Source organism: Temnothorax americanus, unplaced genomic scaffold (assembly GCF_048541705.1).
Source record: "Temnothorax americanus isolate GAGA-0224 unplaced genomic scaffold, ASM4854170v1 Scaffold22, whole genome shotgun sequence".
Classification (NCBI taxonomy): domain Eukaryota; kingdom Metazoa; phylum Arthropoda; class Insecta; order Hymenoptera; family Formicidae; genus Temnothorax; species Temnothorax americanus.
In genome coordinates this window covers 2172302-2189600 of record NW_027509360.1, presented here as the reverse complement: position 1 = coordinate 2189600, position 17299 = coordinate 2172302, and the positions used below count along the sequence as shown (strand labels likewise).

The 17299-nt window shown below is 38.4% G+C and overlaps 2 protein-coding genes across 2 annotated transcripts; one reads left to right on the top strand and one right to left on the bottom strand.

Annotated features, from left to right (window-relative positions):
* The first annotated feature begins 985 nt into the window (after window positions 1–985).
* Window positions 986–8711, top strand: LOC143898171 (HUWE1-associated protein modifying stress responses 1). The gene is made up of 5 exons (XM_077407464.1): window positions 986–1959; window positions 2261–2332; window positions 4121–4295; window positions 4430–4569; window positions 4811–8711. Exons 1-5 carry the CDS (start codon window positions 1767–1769, stop codon window positions 4954–4956), a joined length of 726 nt encoding a protein of 241 aa, XP_077263590.1. The 5' UTR covers window positions 986–1766; the 3' UTR covers window positions 4957–8711.
* Window positions 8712–9239: 528 nt separating this feature from the next.
* Sans (SAM_USH1G_HARP domain-containing protein Sans) lies at window positions 9240–17284 on the bottom strand. Its single transcript, XM_077407462.1, has 7 exons — window positions 16909–17284; window positions 14386–14529; window positions 12749–13021; window positions 12187–12454; window positions 11668–11979; window positions 10866–11067; window positions 9240–10672 (listed from the first exon to the last, which is right to left on the bottom strand). Exons 1-7 carry the CDS (start codon window positions 16929–16931, stop codon window positions 10425–10427), a joined length of 1470 nt encoding a protein of 489 aa, XP_077263588.1. The 5' UTR covers window positions 16932–17284; the 3' UTR covers window positions 9240–10424.
* Window positions 17285–17299: the final 15 nt, after the last annotated feature.

The following is a 17299-nucleotide window of genomic DNA, read 5'->3' as shown; positions in this document are numbered from 1 at the left end:
ATTTAGTCATATACTAATTGCAGACGGAACAGCATGTTTACAGCACGTGGTGCCACTGGAGCCTCCACAGTGGAGGATACAGATATTGTCTTCGTGTTTAGCTTACACGTGGTACGATGGTGGTGCGGAAAAGAATGATAATATATTTATTTTATATATATTTATCCATTTTATACATAAAATTAAGCTTTACAAGAAGATCTTCGCTCTTCAGTTATGTCGTTGCAGTATTTGTTAAACTTTCGACTTACTACTTACATCTCAAATTGAAAAAAAAAAGAAGAAAAGAAAGGAGATAAAAGTTTCGCGATTGAGAAAGGAGCGTGATGCTTCGAGAGAACACAAATCGAAGAATTTAGAAGAATCTCGTAGGTTAAAATCGGAATGGAACGAAAGATTGATAATATTTTCAATCAAAGTGAGTGGATTTAATTTTTATCATAAACTTAATTTTTTTTATGAAGAATGTATTTTTATCTGAAATTGGACTCGTCACAAACGCATTATTTGTATCGCACTTATGGGATTTTCGTCTTTATTTCAATATCATCCATCGCAATAGTCTGAAATAAAAACAAAGATAATTTCGGCATACACAAGGAAAATATTAACCGAAGTTTAACTTTTTATCTTTTCATCTTCTTCTAGTTCTAAAAAATTAAGTATTAATCGAACGGGGCAAAGAATCTTTTAAAGTTTAGCGCCAAGCTGATCGCAGCTCTTGTGTGCGACAGCTTGGCCAATCACGTTCCGTTTCGCGTATCAAAGCCCCGATCAGGCTTGCCATTTCGCGCTCCTTTCATTTGATTCGCCGCTTCCCGATGAAATTCTAGTTATTTCTTCGCGATCCATTCTCGATTCTCGCGGTTACGCAAAACGTTGATACCACTTGGCAGAGGGAGCCGTCCTCTTTCTTTATCAAATTATCATATGGGCAATGGCAATGGCATACGGTAGATTAATTTCCCCTATGCCCGGTTGGTACCGCCGTTCACTCGCTCGACCGTCGACGGCTCGTCGACTCTCTCCGCGCGGTGAGCTGTCTATCTGGACCTGGACCGGACGGACCGACCTCTCGTGCTCTCGTCTCGGTCGCTCTCTCCGTCCCTCCCCTCGGTGTCTCGAATGATCGTGCGACGACTGCGACGTACTTGCTGCTCGCTCGCGAGCATCTGACGCGAGGCGTATATATCGTAATGGCCGCGACTTGATTTGCAGGCGAAGGCCTACGTGTGGCGACGCGAACAGGCGAAGAACGAGCGTGCGAAGAGAGGAGGTTTGTTGGGTGGGTCGGATCGGGTGGAAAGCGAGACCAGACGGGACGGCCGTCGTCGGATCTTCAACACTCGCTCGCTCGCTCTCGAGACTCTCTGGACCTCGAGAGTGAAGGATAGTCTCGCGCGAATTGTGCGCGTGATTCAGCGCTCGCACACAGCCGTGCGTGCGTGCGTGCGTGCGTATCGCGAGAGTGGGTGGGCGAGGCGTGTTGCGTGTTCACTCGCTCCGGTTTCCCGCACGCTCCGCCGAGGCCCGAGAGATATATCATCGTCGCGACGAGCTCTCGCTCGCTTCTCGCTTGTGCGCGCGCACGCACGTGTGTGTGTCTCCGTGGTGTGCGCCGTGCGCGTGGTGTGTGCGGGAGTGAGTGAGTGAGTGCGTGAGGTTGCACTCCGGATAGCGATAGCAGCAGCAGCAGCAGCAGCAGCAGCAGCGGCGGAGCGGCGGCGGCGGTGCGTCGATCGGTGGCACCGCGGATCGGCACCGCGATGAGCGACGACAGGAGCGAGGACGATCCGATCATGGACTTCTGGTATAGCAATTGGGAGCAGCAGTGCGTCGAGGCGCTCGAGTCTGAGCCCGATTACGAGAATCAGCTGCACAACGAGAAGGAGCTCTACTCGCAGCAGATGTGGACGAAATTCCAGACGACCGCGTCGGCCATCGCTCAGTTGTACAAAGGTGATCCCCCACGTTTCCGAGACCGTGGGACTCGCGCCTCTTTTTTTTTCTTTTCTTTTCTCTTTTCATTTCCTCCCCGTTCGCTACGGCACGGCGAGCCGCCTCCAAGGTCGAGCTCCCCCGTAGCGCCGCGAATTCCGCCCGTCTCGCGTAACATCCATTTTGTCGCGCCGTTACGAGAACGATAATCTCGCGCAACGTCGTCCGTGTGCGGGAGACTCGTTCTCGTGACTCCTTCCGCGCGAAATATCGATCGGATTCGTTTAACCTCCTCCGTTTTTTTTTCTCCGTTATTTTGCAGACCGCACGCTGGGTGTATCGCTGTGGGTGCCCTTTCAGACGGCCGCTGGTACCGTCACGTCATTGTACAAAGGTGCGTGATTTCTCAAGTGTCTTATGGTGCCCCATTGTCAACAGCGACCGATAACGTAAACGGCAGAACGGCACGGCCTCCTCTTCCCCCTCCTCCTGCTCCTCCTCCTCGTCCCCGCCTCCGTCTCCTCGCCTCGTGCGCTCCGAGCTCCGAGGCGTCATCTTCTCCGTGGCTCGAATCTTTGTTCCTACCATCTATGCTCGTGCTCGTGTCGCGTTTGTCCTCTATTGTGAACGCGCGTGCGATCATCATTACCGATGAAAATGGTCCCTCCTCCACGTGATGGCTGACCGCTCAGGGTCAGCTGTTTATTGGGCACTGAATGCAACGTTACAAAATTAACGTTGGCCGTATTGTCATCTGTAAAGAGGCCAGGAGCCATTAACCAAAAAGGATTTACAATTAACGTGGCACCGAGGAATTTGTGGATTGACCGTGCGGTCTCTCCGCATCGCGGGACGCACGACTTTCTTAACGGGGCAGGCGCAAAATCATTGGAAACGAACCAGTGGGAGAAATGAACTTGTCGAGTTTCTTCAACGACTTAATTATAAACTACCGAATTCACGGGTACAAAGAAAAATCTATGGGGAAGAATCACCATAACGGCTCTCAAACGGATCGAAAACAGTATTTGCTTGTGATTTTTTTCCTCATCGTTTGATTTATAGGTTAGGTCAATTGATTAATTTGTTGGTCATGTTTTTTGATATTTTTTGACGTCACGTTTGATTCCGGATAACTGCTGATTATTTTGGTGTTTTATAACACGTATAGGCGGCGTATATTTAATCCAGCAGAATTGCTCCAGTGTCGCGTGTCGGTTGAGACAACACGGTTCTTTTTTTATTATTTAGGTTCTCTCAATCAATAGCATGAAATGTCTTAATATATCCATGTAAAATTGAGAGAAAGTGTTGTCACGATTAATATCGGAGTACAATAATTTGCAAAATTATATTTTTTTGGTACGAGAAAGAATTGGGTATTGAGACATATGTGTGATAAAAATAGTAATACACTGAAAAACTCATTAATTAATAAACATCTGGCAAGAGCGATCTATTATTCATCGTGCTGGTAAAAGGAGAACGTGCGTATAAAATCTTAACGGAAGACAGAGCGAAAAGACAAATTAGGTCAATTTTAAGGCCGAAACATAGTTATTGATATTTAAATTTGATGACTAATGATTACTTTAATAATGTTCGTAATAATGTTAAATTATTCGTGCTATCATTGACGTTAGAGATAACAGTGTTGCAAAAATGTTAACTTGACGTTTGTGATAACACAAAGACGTGTTCTTTCTTTATTCCGAGCATAATAGCTTTATCATATTTCGGTTTTCGCAATCGTTATCTCTGTCTGTCATTATCACGGTTTTTCTCCTCTAAAAAATCTTCTACGTTGAGAAGAGTTCAATTTTTATCTATTATATATTTTTATATATTTCTTTTGTTTATATATTGATCTTTTATATTATTGAATATATATGTATATAGAATAAAACATAAAGAGTAACAGATAAAAGAGGTATATTCAATTCTTGTTTATATGATTCATTGTATCAATTGCAACGACATTGTTACAAAAATAAAATGATAATGATATGCGTCTTACGAATAAAGATTATTGATTGTAGATACAAAATTTAACGCGATAAAATAATTTGGATATTATTTGTATTATGGATTTTATTATGTTAAATTTTGTAACACGCGTGCCTCTATTATATAAAACTTATATGCACTTGTCTGTAAAGTTAATCGAGAATTGTTTAAATAGATTCAGTGGACTGTATGAGGCGATGCAGCGATTTGGGAGTAGAAATGGGCAAGCAGAAACGTTGTAAAGAAATAATGAACTGGGCTAGGAAAAAAAGACGTATGATTCGCAGGGAAGATCTTCTTGCATATCTCGCTGGAAAGCCACCACCTCCACCTCGTCCGCATCCACACAGGTTTATCTTCGTTGTAGTTTATTGCGAATAAATTATTAATTAAAAAAAAAAAATAAACAAATAAATTTTAATAAATTAGTAAATAAAATAAGTCGATTGCTCATTGACGATACAATATGTTGATAATGTTGCAGAAGTTCACCTAAACCACGTATGACGGTGTGTGGCTCCCCGTCGTCTCAAAGTCAAACACCGAGTATGGTTATCGCTCCAGCACCGACAACAGGCACTGATCCAGATCCTGAGTTACACACATTTAGGGAAGCATTGTCGGGTATGTTATTCTATCCTCTAATTTAATTTGTTTTAAATTTTATGTAAATTCTTGTTACAGTTAGTCAGTGCTATATTATTTATTGCGGTAGCAACATCCCTACTTAGTATTAGCTAAAATATTTATATCGTTAAGGTTTATAATCATATTTGATTGAACGTAGAATCACGCGACGAAGTATGAAGACTTTACGCGGCACGATATGCGGATGCCCGTGATAAAAAGTATTAAAATTTTCCAGGTTCTCCAGTGTCTCGACGTGGCGGAAGACAAGCCGAACTGTCGGCCTTTATTAGCAACGAATTTGCTCGGCACCACAAACGGCCTGCTTCGCATGACGTGGATATGGGATCACCCACGCACAAACGTATGCGTACTACACTGTAACGGCGCGCGACGCGTACGGTAGCTTTACTCCCTCGTTCCCTGTTAATTAATCGACCCGATTAATGACTAATAGCTCAGCTCCCCTACATAACTCCCGGTTATGTGTAATCATTTGAGGGAAATGGTAGTGGTTCACACTGCCAGGTAAACACGTTCGTATGTGTCTCCGATAGCTTTTACTGCCGATCTCGATTTCTATAACGTTCAAAATTAACTTAATCCCATAATAGCTGTGTAGAGTGCGTTCGTTTGACGCATAAATTTGAAAATACCTTTAATGCACAATAATATATTTACGGGATATTCATTTTGCATGTATTGGCAAAATAATATTTCGTTCACGTTCTAAAGTTATTGTTTCCCCTTAATATGTGATTTCATGAAAATTTGGATTTTGTGAAATCCTATACAATATAGGTGTATATATGTATATGTAATAATTACGTACTTCTTGTTTATCGATACGTAGAAAATCACGGAAGTAAAAGCACACGAACGTGTCTTAACAACTACTGTTTCAAGTGCCCACACATAATAATCGGTCTGACACTATGTGCAAGAATTTGTATATGAGATTTGTCGATCTCATTTTGTCGATCTATAAATCAATTTACGAAGAATTTGTTTAGCCAGATGTGTGACATTATATTCGAAATGTTAAGTCTTTGAACGTCATTACGTATATCGATATATGTATCGAAATTTATAACGACTTTATAACGATAAGCATTCGAATATTTGTCAATCAATATTAGGCCTGTTCGTTTTCGCTGCACTTCTATTATCTTTTCTTTACATTACGTGCGGAAAATTTTCAAGTTCTCGAGATAAAACATAAGAATATTTTTGTCTAAAAATGTGTTGTCTTAAAATTGATAGTTAATTTATGGTCAGAATGGGACAGGGAGAAGATGAGTACAAAAGATTTGTTTTTATATTAAATTGAAATTCATTAGATTGCTCATTTAAAATGTTGTTGTTTATTACATCGTGATTGTTTACTCACGTTATAACTCACGTTAATCCTTTGGACGTTTTTCAATTAATAAAATGGTTGTTTCATATCATGTGGATGATAGCCAGTTACGAAGAAAATGAGAAACGGTAGAAAAAATGATAATAATGCGATAATAATAAATTAAAAATGCTTCTATTTTAAGTCTTATTTATCAATTATCAAAATTGATTTACCATATTCTTGTTGAAATGTCCCCGAATGTATAATAAATTTGAATCTATTATTGAGTCTTTCGTGTATAATAATATATGTAATTTTCTCGTTTAAAACATTATTTTATACATTCTTTTCTATCCTACGTCTATTGCACTTCATTTGTGTGCATCATCGTAAAATAGGTTGAGATGGTTATTGCCCAGATTGTTCGACTTCTACTTTGTGGTCAAATTATCTTATGTTAAAAATATTTATAGAGTCAAAATTATAAGATTATGATATCAAGGTCTCTCAAGAGGAAAAAGTACTAAAATATTTCATTTCTCAGTTACGAAAAGTGTTATGCGAGGGCATCAAAAATATTTCTTCAAGAGATCTCATGAGTTTTTACCGTGGCATACCAAACTTTTAGTATAAGAGTTTCCAGAAGTAAGATAAAGGGCAAGATAAAAGGCACACAAACATGTCTGATCTGTTATAAGAACTCAATATCTTAATATACTGAGGAAAAAAAGGGGATAGTATAAATTTAGTTTATCTTTTGTTGATGCGTGGGCTAGTAAAAGAGAATTGATGAATCATCAGGAAGATACCAAGCTTTACATCCCGAACAAGGTCTGCGTTAATATTCTACGATAAAAAATTGATTTAATATTCCACAGCTCACAGGAGCGTAATGTGTTCGCTATATAGAACTTATTTAAACGTAGACTTTGTAAGGTGTGATAATGATTGCAATATATGTATGTGTGTATGTGTGTACATATATATACATATAATATATATATATATATATATATATATATATATATATATATATATATGTATACACATACATATGACGATGTATTTTGTAAAAAAGGCGCTTAACAATTGCGTTTAACGATTTGTGCCAGAGAGTGAGAGCCTCTTTCCCTAATGAAGGTGATGATTGTAAATGTACATTATTTCTAACTATGCCTCATACTACTTCTATCTGAATTTTCAAAGATCTTACAGATGAATTAGTGGATCGTTATTTATCTTATCGAATCCACTGGAACTCGATTTATACATACAAAATCCACATCTTTGTCTGCACACCGTTCTTCGAAGATCATGTCACAAGTCGACGTACATTTTTATTTGTTTCTTTGCAAGATTGTTCGAGCGTCATTCATGAGAGGGGTAAAAATTGTTGTTCAGTTGTAAATATAGATAGCGTATGCTAATAACGGTAAACAATAAACATTGATATATCGCTAATATTATCATTATACTAGTGTTAACTACTATGCGATAGCTTTAACAATATTTATCAATACCGTGCGATCGGCAGTTTATAGAATTATCGAGGACTCTGCTCTCGATTTACACAGTTCCTCGGATGAGATCGGCGATGCAGGGTCCGAGAGTATCGCGCCAGTGAGAACACACTACAACCGTGGAGAATTTATTTTTCGCGAGCAAACCACTTATATGTCTACTGTACATGCGAATTAAACGATCACGGAAGAAAAGTGTTGCTTTCACGATGTAAAAAAAAAAGATCTATTCAGCAATTTGTACGTTCGCATCAACACGTTTCTTCCTTTTCCACTGTCGGAAGTATCTCCCGTGTAAATGTCGTTCTTTTCGTAACTATGATATAGAAGAAAGTAATACATTACTTAGGTATTATCGTATGCGAAGATGCCATACTTAGGTACACTTTATCCATAAGCGAGCGCACCAAACCCGGCGATATAACGTCGGGGCAACTCTAAACACCGATCTGTTTTCGTTTCCGTTCTATGTGTTCGTGGTATGTCTTCTGACTGCACAATCGAAAACGTCCATCCTTGATCATCATGTCTTTGAGTGAAATATCATCGAGAGTTATTCTCGAGGGTCACATTTATAACTACGATGGACAACATATAATACAGATGGAAAATACTACAGAGAGTACTTACTCTCTCATTCGTATCTTCTTATTCTCTTTACTTCCGAGAGTCGCTCTCAAATGGAGAGATCAATGGCAATTGTGCGCTCCTTTTTTTTTCATTAGCGAGTAAGTAGCTTGAGTACGCGGTTTCGCCGGTATAATTGGCATTTTTTCTCTATCTAGCATAATAGAGCCACCCGTGCGCACGGGACGACACTTGGAGGTCGGTGAAAAAATTTTCCCACACGCGAGAGGAAGCTTTCCCTTTCTCATGGGAGAACTATCTCGTCGGAAATCTGTGGGCCATTATAAGATTACATACAGATATAATGCACATCGAGAAAATATGAAATTAAAATGGTTTTGTTGATTAAGATATAACTAAGTTTAGACGATATGTGTTGCGTAATTTTTAATTCGTATTATAAATATAACATATATTTAATTCAAAATTAGAACTCAATAATTTGACAATTCTTACAAATAAAGTTGGTAAAAAGAGTTCTTTTTTACTAAAGATAAAAATATTTTTTAAATGCGAAATTGAATTAAAATATCATTTTATGTTTGAGATATTTACGATATGTTTATATGAAAATATATAAATGTATAATAATGCGATGATAGGCGCCTGACAGACGCTTCTGAAAGAAAAAAATAAATAAAAATACAATACATATTTGAAAATATATCGAAATCAATACAAGGACCGGTGTAATAGTGTATTCATAGGCTAAAAAGCGGAGGTGAAGAGAGTCAGGAGGGATCACTTGTATATTATATTGTTCACTGTTACATTGTACTTGATACGTTCGTGATACGCAGGAACGTATTATAAACGCGTCTGCAAGATGCGAGGCACCAAAAAATTTTTTACGAGCGTATCATCTTTTCTTTTCTCATTATCCCGATGCACATCGCTGCAAGTTGCATTGGTGCACTTTCGCGAGAACGAGTGTACCGTGACATGAGACTTGCACAAACATGACGCCTTAGTCGGGCACGACGCGTTCATGGCAAGGCGTGAAATGGTGCTGTTACTTTCTTGCGAACATAAGAAGCTTGTATATTTTTGCGCCTCTTGTTTGTAAGATAATCATTTACAAATAAATCACGAAAAAAAGAAATTTGCCGCGGCATTTTCCTGCCCACGCTCACACTTTCTCTCTCTCCAACGTCTCTGCGAATAAAAACCATCATGTATATACATATACATTCTTTATTGTCACATAATTATTTTGTACATTTTGCGCTATTTTCTGAATACAATATGTACTATACACGATGTTACACAAAATTTTAACGCATAAATTCAGTAATCTATAATTATTCACAATATATAATTCATAATTATTACCAGGACTCAGTTATACCTCAGTTATCTAAAATGTAGATATAAATTTTTTAAACATTTTTTTACATTATACATAGTGTTACTAAATTCTCACTCATTAAAAATCGTTAAGAGTCGAAAAAATTAGCAATATCAATCCTTTTTTTTATTAATATAGTAGCTTACAATTAGTAATTATGCTTTAGACATAAATGACGAAGTGGAAGGGCAAGTGATTATTGTGTAACTATAGTTCATCAATAATAAATTAAAGTATCTAAATTTTGATATTCAATTTATTTCGTGAACAGTTTAATATTTAATGTTAATTTAATAATTAATGTTGTTAAAAAAAAAAAATTATGGTAAAAATGTATGTTTTTATTATATATCTGTGTGCAAAAATTTTGAAATTTCGTGTATAGTACAATATAATATATACGTCTAATTAAAGTAACAGGTCAGGCTGATGTTGAATAGAACAATATCAACGACGATACATTTTATGGCAGTGTATTATGGTGTATTGAATTTTTGTTTCTTTAATTATGGCAAGAACTGTTTGTTCTATCTTACTTATTTTGTGCGATCGATAATTCTCTCCTTCCTTCTTATTTTTTTCTGATTTTCGATTTTTTGTAAACTTTTCTAATGATCATTTACATAATTACGATTACGTACAATTTAAGCCAATGTGAGATCGATTAAATATAGTATATATATTTTTTAACTGTAAATGATAGGAAAATATGTTGACAATAGATAGACTATAAAATTACAAGGCACAAAGAAGTTCGATATTAAGACACTTCTGATATTGAATAATTTAATATTTAATAATTTTAATAACTTTTTCCAACTTTTTTTATTGTCTAATGATTAATTTGCGCGATTTTTACAAAAAACCTCAATTTTGTGTTTTACGTTTAAAAAACAACCGTTCCCTATTTCTATCTCTTGCACACAAGCCATTAATAGCTACTTTCCCGCACTTGTGGATGGACGGATAATTTCGTTAACAGCAGTACATCCTCTATGGCTAATGCAATATATTTTCACAATCTACTGTCCTTGATAACACTCTCCGGCGTGTTCAGCGCTTTTTTCCGATTTGCGATTGCATTAGTGAGTTTCCGTCTGGGACCGAGGGGAAGTTTGAGGGCCGCTATGTCGGTTTCAGTGAGCAGCATCAGAGCTTCCAGATCGATTTGCTCCAATTCCAAGATGGGATGTATGGATGTGAGATTATTGGCGACCAAAAATCTCTGTAAAGGTGTCCATTCCTCGTCCGTTTCCTCACCTTCTGTTCACAGATAAATTCAACAATGTGATATTTTGCTTTTCTTGCAGGCAAAACGTGACAATGCGAAAAAAATGAGGGAAAATGATTGATTATCATGCATCGTTTCTTAATGGCATAGAACGCATTGTCGTATTTTATTGCAAGGGCCATAAGTATTCCAATTGTACTTTGTAATAAGGTTTGTCGAACTTACCCGAAAGAAGATCCTCATCCCACAAGCTTTGCCTGCGTGCCAAACTGCCGGCACTTCCTATACTAATCTCTTCATTGTGTCCGTTTGGGCTAAACTTATTGCTGTTTATGGATCCGTTTGTAGAACAATTTGCTGAAATATTGCTGTTTTGCAATTGAACATCCGTCTGGATGACTGGCAGATTATCTAGCGTAGATGTTATCTACAAAAGAAAATTACGAATTAATTTACGCAAATACAGAAACAAATTAATTAGCTCATCTACCGCCTTTTCCACCTATTCGTACATTTCATTGCATAATTGCGTAATTAGTGCATCCGATGAATATCTATTACGTATTTCTACGCTGTAATCGTTTTAAAGATCGTTAGCGTTTCTGCAACGATTCCCATTATTCATTTCTTTGTTTCTCTTGAATCATGATTCAAATGGGACAAGCAATAGCTCATCTCGTAAAAGAAAATGCAATGAAATGTTAAAGCATACCGATTTCTACGAGTCGAGTAGTTATTACGAAGATAGTCATGCGGAACGGTTACATTTATGAAATGCAGATTACAGTGTGTAAAAAGCATTAAAATGATTGTAAAAATAAAAGACGTGGATTGTACAAATTTCTACAACTCCACAAGTTTTTAAAGAAAATAAAACACGCAGCTCAAAATACAGAGAATATTTCTAGAGTAACTTCTTTGTTGCTTATACGTTCTCTTAACTTAATATACGTTTTTATTGTGAGCAAAGTACTTGGAACTACTAGCGAACTTGTAAGAACGATCTAAAATATCCATTAAGACTAACCGCCCTTCTGAAAGCTACTGAACCGAAACCAGGTCGGTTGAAGATGCTGGCTGGTTCCCGAAGAAAAGCGGTGTCCTTTGCAACATTCAAGTTCTCTTCCTCCCTATCCTCTTCCTCCTCGTCATATATCCTTTCACCTAAGAGATCGGGCGTACTCTGTGATTTACTGAGAGTGCCCCATACATCAGAGATCTTTCCTCTTCTGATGCCTATGTGTTGAGGCTGAGTGTCATATGTGCCTACGTACATAACTTCAGAATCCCGTCGAACGCCGGTGAGACTTCGAACTGACTTCTTTCCATTCACTTCGACCTGTAATATATATGCAACATTATATAATTTACTAACCATTAAATTAAATCAAAAAATCGTTTGAGATAAGTTACAACTCGGTTCATTCGTTATTATTTCTGTTTTTTAGACATCAAAAATTCTAGTTTTGGAAATTATTTTTAGATCATTTCTTTGAACGTTCGTGAAAAATTGTATAATTTTCATTTATTTATATATCTTTTTTACCTCGACGACTTTGAAGTCGTTGACGGCTTTTTTAGCTAAAGCTTTCCGACAAACTGTGCTGCCGTGTCTCTTCGTAGTAGTACCAACGATGTCGCTGAATGTCGGCGAAGGTTTCATTCGGCCTCTAAAGGTCAGTACCCCGGGCCGTTGGGGGTTCAACTCATTCATTGCGTCGAAGTCTGATTTAGCACGATCCTTTATGAGTTTCTTCTGTTCCTTTTCCGCTCTAATTTCGGCCATTTTTTGTTTCTTCATGTACTCCTTCAGTCTTAATAGAAACATACTTTTATACATAATTATCTATAAAAATTTCAACATATATATTTAAAACAAAAAATAAACAGTTAAAAGAAATTATATTAAAATCCAATATAGATGTAATAATATGCTAATCGCACTATCGCAGTGAGTAAAAAAAAAGGTTGAAATTGCGAAATTATTTGTGCATTATCATAGAAACAGGTTTAATCGAATGATCCGCAAATGGTAGCGACATTAGTCTCTCTCACTCTCTCTTTTCAAGTGGGAGGTGCAAAAACAAATTCACATTCCACAACTGTACCTCTTCTCCGCATCTCTCTCCGCCTTTTCCCGGAGCAACCGACTTTTCTTGCGATTATTCAATTCCTGATCGGCCTGAGCAATGTCCAGGAACTGCAGGATCTTCTCGCAGCCGTTCATCGCTGCGAGTTCACGGGCGGAATGCCGGTCGATGTCCAGCGACCAGATATTGCAACCGAATTTTACCAAGAATTTCACGCAGAATTCATGGCCCCTCGCCGCTGCCAGGTGCAAGCATGTATTACCGAAATAATCGGTCTTGTCCGGATCACCTCTACGATGAAACGATCACGTTACGCCGAGATAAATGTGAGGCAGATTTTTCAGATTTCAAGAAGAGAAAAAAAATCTGAATTTTTGTAATAAGAATTGTATATAAGAGAATATGAAAAATATAATATACATATAAATATATATAAACGAAAATCTTGTGTATAGATATAACAATAGTGAAACATTTTTCACATTTTTTTTCTCTTTTCAAGAGAAAGGCAGTACAGGTTTATATTTTATAATATTTGGTAAATTCAAATGATGGATATTGAAATGTAAAATATACAGGGTCTATTTCTGACAATAGATTAGAATTGTTTTTCCAATTTCGAAGAAGTCTTTCGATCGAAAGTTATATAGATCTGAAGAACTTGTATTACCACACATGTAATTTCTTTTTACATTAAAAGCATTTTACGGAAAAATGTTAGAATCTCTGTGATCTCGTAAAAATTTATTGATCGTTTTCTATTTGAATACGAAAAGAAATAGATAATGTTCGAGAGAAACGAGACGGATATTTCATTCGTTGGTTGTATCATAAATGGATGGATGTATTCGTAGATTTTCGGATACGTGGGATCTGCTTCGGCCTGCCTTCCATCAAGTATGCGTCCCATTGTTTTTCATTCGCTCGACCGCGGTTTCCGCAACTGTGCAGTCGATGGACACCTGTAATGCGTGCTTCCGGTTCCGCGCACATATTATTGCGATGTACAATAGCAATACTATAAGGGCTCTACGACGGTACCTTCAGGTACCGGGGCAATTTGAATCGACATCCTGTCGTTTTGCTGACTTACTAGAGATCGATGTAACATTTATTTTCAACGTTTATATTTTAAAAACTTTATTTCTCAAAAACCTCCGACGCAGCGTTCGCGATAAATGGCCGGAAGCGTTGAGGGACTTTACAGTATTTTGGAGTTGGCTGGAGCGGCTTGCAGTTGAGGTAAGTATTAATTATGAAGTACCAGTGGGGCTATCGTGCTCACGGGGCACGACGACCTCGTGCCTGATGGGCACCAATGTTTCGTGTGAGTGGATAAAACGCGAAGTTATATATTTTTCATCGAACGTGCTTCGTTTCTGCAACTTGTTTCTGTAACTTAGTTCCACGTATCGACTATATACATATACACACATAATTTTCATTCAGTTGCAGTGTAATATTAATCGTACAAACTGCAAAGTCTACATGCAATGATCAAATATCAAATGCATTGTACGTAGTCGGGCAAGAATATTAGAAAAGAAACACCTTGTCGCGCGCATGAGCTATCGCATGCCCGCGGTGTAAAATACGACACGTTGGTCGCACTTGGTCACTGTAAAAAATAAAAATAAAATTAGGCACGCACATACCCTCTGGCGACTAGCAGTCTCAGAGCATCTACGTGGCCTTCGAAGGCTGCCCATAATGTCGGGGTCATTCCTCCTTCATCTCGCGCGTTACAATCCTTTCTCGTGGCTTCCTTCAGAACATCCAATATGCCTTCTTGCGCGGCCCTTCGACAAAGAGAAATATATTATATTATTCTCTTACATTATATCATTATTGTTCGTAGGCACGTGTTTCGTTCCGAGTGTTGAAAATCGAATATTAAGACAGAGTAGTATATACAAATATTGATATTTAATAAGTTATATTCAAAACAAATAAAATTATGATATCTGGGTATTGATAAAAAACAACTTACTCATCAATTGCAAATATCAATAGTAACGTATACAAAGAAATATGTAAAAAATACATAGATATATATACGGTACTTACTCTCCAAATATCTTATTTAAATTATTTATTAAAATTAATACTAACATTAAATTAAATTAATTTTTATTGATTCAACAAATTCATTACACACGCACAGTATTTTATGTTTCACTCCGTCTTTCTTTCTCTTCCTGCTAAACAAAAAACTATTTTTACTTTTTCCGAATATTCGGAAGAAACGGTACATCAGTATTGCGGAAACTCTACTCGTTATTTTATTGTGTGCATCGTGATGTCTTATCTTTTAACTAGGATGTTTTTTTTAATTATTGTCACAGTTTTCGAAGAAAAATCATGAACCTCGGCATAGCAGAAAGCTTCGCACGATGGCATGAAATATATATCTATGCGTCTCAACATCTGATAATCTGTGGAGACTTGCTCGTGATATTTTAATTAACGAATTAAACTGTTAAAACGCGCTTGCAGCAGCGCGATGCGTTTTCCTTCCTTTTAATTAGGAAAATTGGCACGTTAAAAAAACCGCGCGTGATTTGCGAGGCGAGACAGCAGCAAGGTACTTTCGATTCGCCGATGCTGCATTCCACAAACTGATTTCAGCGCATATCATTTCTCGGTGCTTCGTCAATGTCATCGAGTTATAACATTAATAATCCTTTTAATTAATCCTAAACAGTATATAAGTTTAACACACAAGCTATATTAAAAACAAATAAACATTTAATAAGTGTATTATTTTTCTTTGCATTTCTCAACATTAGATTACATTCGAAAATTAAACGTAGTTTCTCACACTTGTAAATTTCTTGCCACTTAAACTCATCAATCCGTACCATTTTGAGATCTAATTATAAAATTAATTTCTTACAAAGTTTTGGAGAATTAAATTCCGGAAGCATTAATAACGAAATCCTTTTTTTCACTCGATTCAAAGCGAGCCGGACAAAATTCGAGAGAGCTCAGATATTTTTTTCCAAGTTAATTACTGAAAATTCAAACATTTTGAAGACAATCAGCTCTGTGGATTGAAGTTTCGTTAAGAAAATATCTTGAAATTCAATAGGGAGATACATAAACGTATCGTCGATTTGCTACGCGTCGCGTATATCGTCCGTAGAATAAATACATCAATCGCGCGGCGTACAGCACACTCGCCATTGCTAACGAAAGTTGACTGGTTCGCTAGAAATTTTTACGGGTGATCCGTGCGATAAATTCCGTGCGTGGTTGAATGAAATAAGAGCACGGGCCTCCTCTCATGCATGAATTCCGCACGCGCTCTGCCGATGTACACGATACCGCAATGAAACAGCCCGTAATTACGGTTATTTTGCGCTTGTGGACGACTATTCGAAATCTTCTAATCTCTTCATTTACTAAATCGCGCGTACGTTACTGGGGATCACCGTTGCTCTCTTTTACACGCATCCAATGATACTAATAAAAAAAGTCAGTTGTTAAAATATAATACGTTAATTATCGCTTAATGTGTCTCTATTTATTCCAACAGCTCATTGCGCTTTGCAACTATAAAATATAAGAGATTCGATTCGGTTCACGTCTTCTCACTTCGTTCCACTTGCTTGGTAAACGTCGGTCCGATTTCCTTAATGAGATAGAGCGATTATCATTAATCCTGTGCGAATCGTTTAATTTACGATTCAAATTGTCTGAAAAAAAATCTCTCGGCATGCCACGTGAAGTTCGCCATGAAAATTTAATTCCTGAAAGAACAATGGAACAGAAGAAGCATTGAACTTTCGTACAATCGGTCAAGACTCGAATACCAGCCTATTCGCATTTTTTTTGCAGCGTGGAGCGCGAGGAAAAGGATAGCAATAACGTATTCAAAGTCGTATATCCGATCTGTAAATCTTGTCAACATTATTATCAACATTCGCGTATTATTCGTGACGCGCTAAATACCGCTGCAGCTATTCTCCCCGTGTTATCGAATCGCCTCGCGCGATCGTTGCCACGCGCCGCCGGGGGATATTTTTTTTCTCAATCCCAAGGCGAGTACCTCTCCCCGCGACATTTTTCTCCGCTTTCCGGGATTTAAGTCCTACGGGCGAGCGCTGCACAAAACGAAAACAAGAGCAGAGGAAGAGTCGGAAGAGGGAGAGAGAGAGAAAAAAAAGCGCACTCACTTGTGAAATCGCTCGGACGACATTTCGCGCGCGTCGCTCACTGCTTCGACAATCCGGCTATCCAGACAGCATCGTTCGCGGGTCCGGATGACGCTCCTCGACGAGGAGCGTTCCGCTCGAGGATTCGGCGAGGAGGAGGCGAAGGTACGGCGAAGAATAGGTACGCCGAGGCGGCTGGACGCCCGTGTCGAGAGTACTGCGGAGTACCGCGTCCGGCGGTGCACTGCGGGACGAGTGGCGAGTTACACCTGGGGGCCCCCCAGGGCCCCCGGCCCCCGGCGCGCGTTCCCCATCCTCCCAGCTGTCACGCTTCGCTCCGCTCCGCTCCGACTCGATAACCTCACACCTCTCGCCACGCTCCGCGCGATTTGCCGCCACCTGTCTACGGGCG

Excerpts from the sequence above, each read along its gene's own strand:
- LOC143898171 (XM_077407464.1), top strand. The coding sequence starts at position 1,767 with ATGAGCGACGACAGGAGCGAGGACGATCCGATCATGGACTTCTGGTAT. Across the intron at positions 1,960-2,260 it reads CATCGCTCAGTTGTACAAAG|ACCGCACGCTGGGTGTATCG; the intron begins GTGATCCCCCAC and ends GTTATTTTGCAG. Across the intron at positions 4,296-4,429 it reads CCTCGTCCGCATCCACACAG|AAGTTCACCTAAACCACGTA; the intron begins GTTTATCTTCGT and ends ATAATGTTGCAG.
- Sans (XM_077407462.1), bottom strand. The coding sequence starts at position 16,931 with ATGTCGTCCGAGCGATTTCACAA. Across the intron at positions 11,068-11,667 it reads CAGTAGCTTTCAGAAGGGCG|ATAACATCTACGCTAGATAA; the intron begins GTTAGTCTTAAT and ends TTTCTTTTGTAG. Across the intron at positions 10,673-10,865 it reads GGATGAGGATCTTCTTTCGG|AAGGTGAGGAAACGGACGAG; the intron begins GTAAGTTCGACA and ends ATCTGTGAACAG.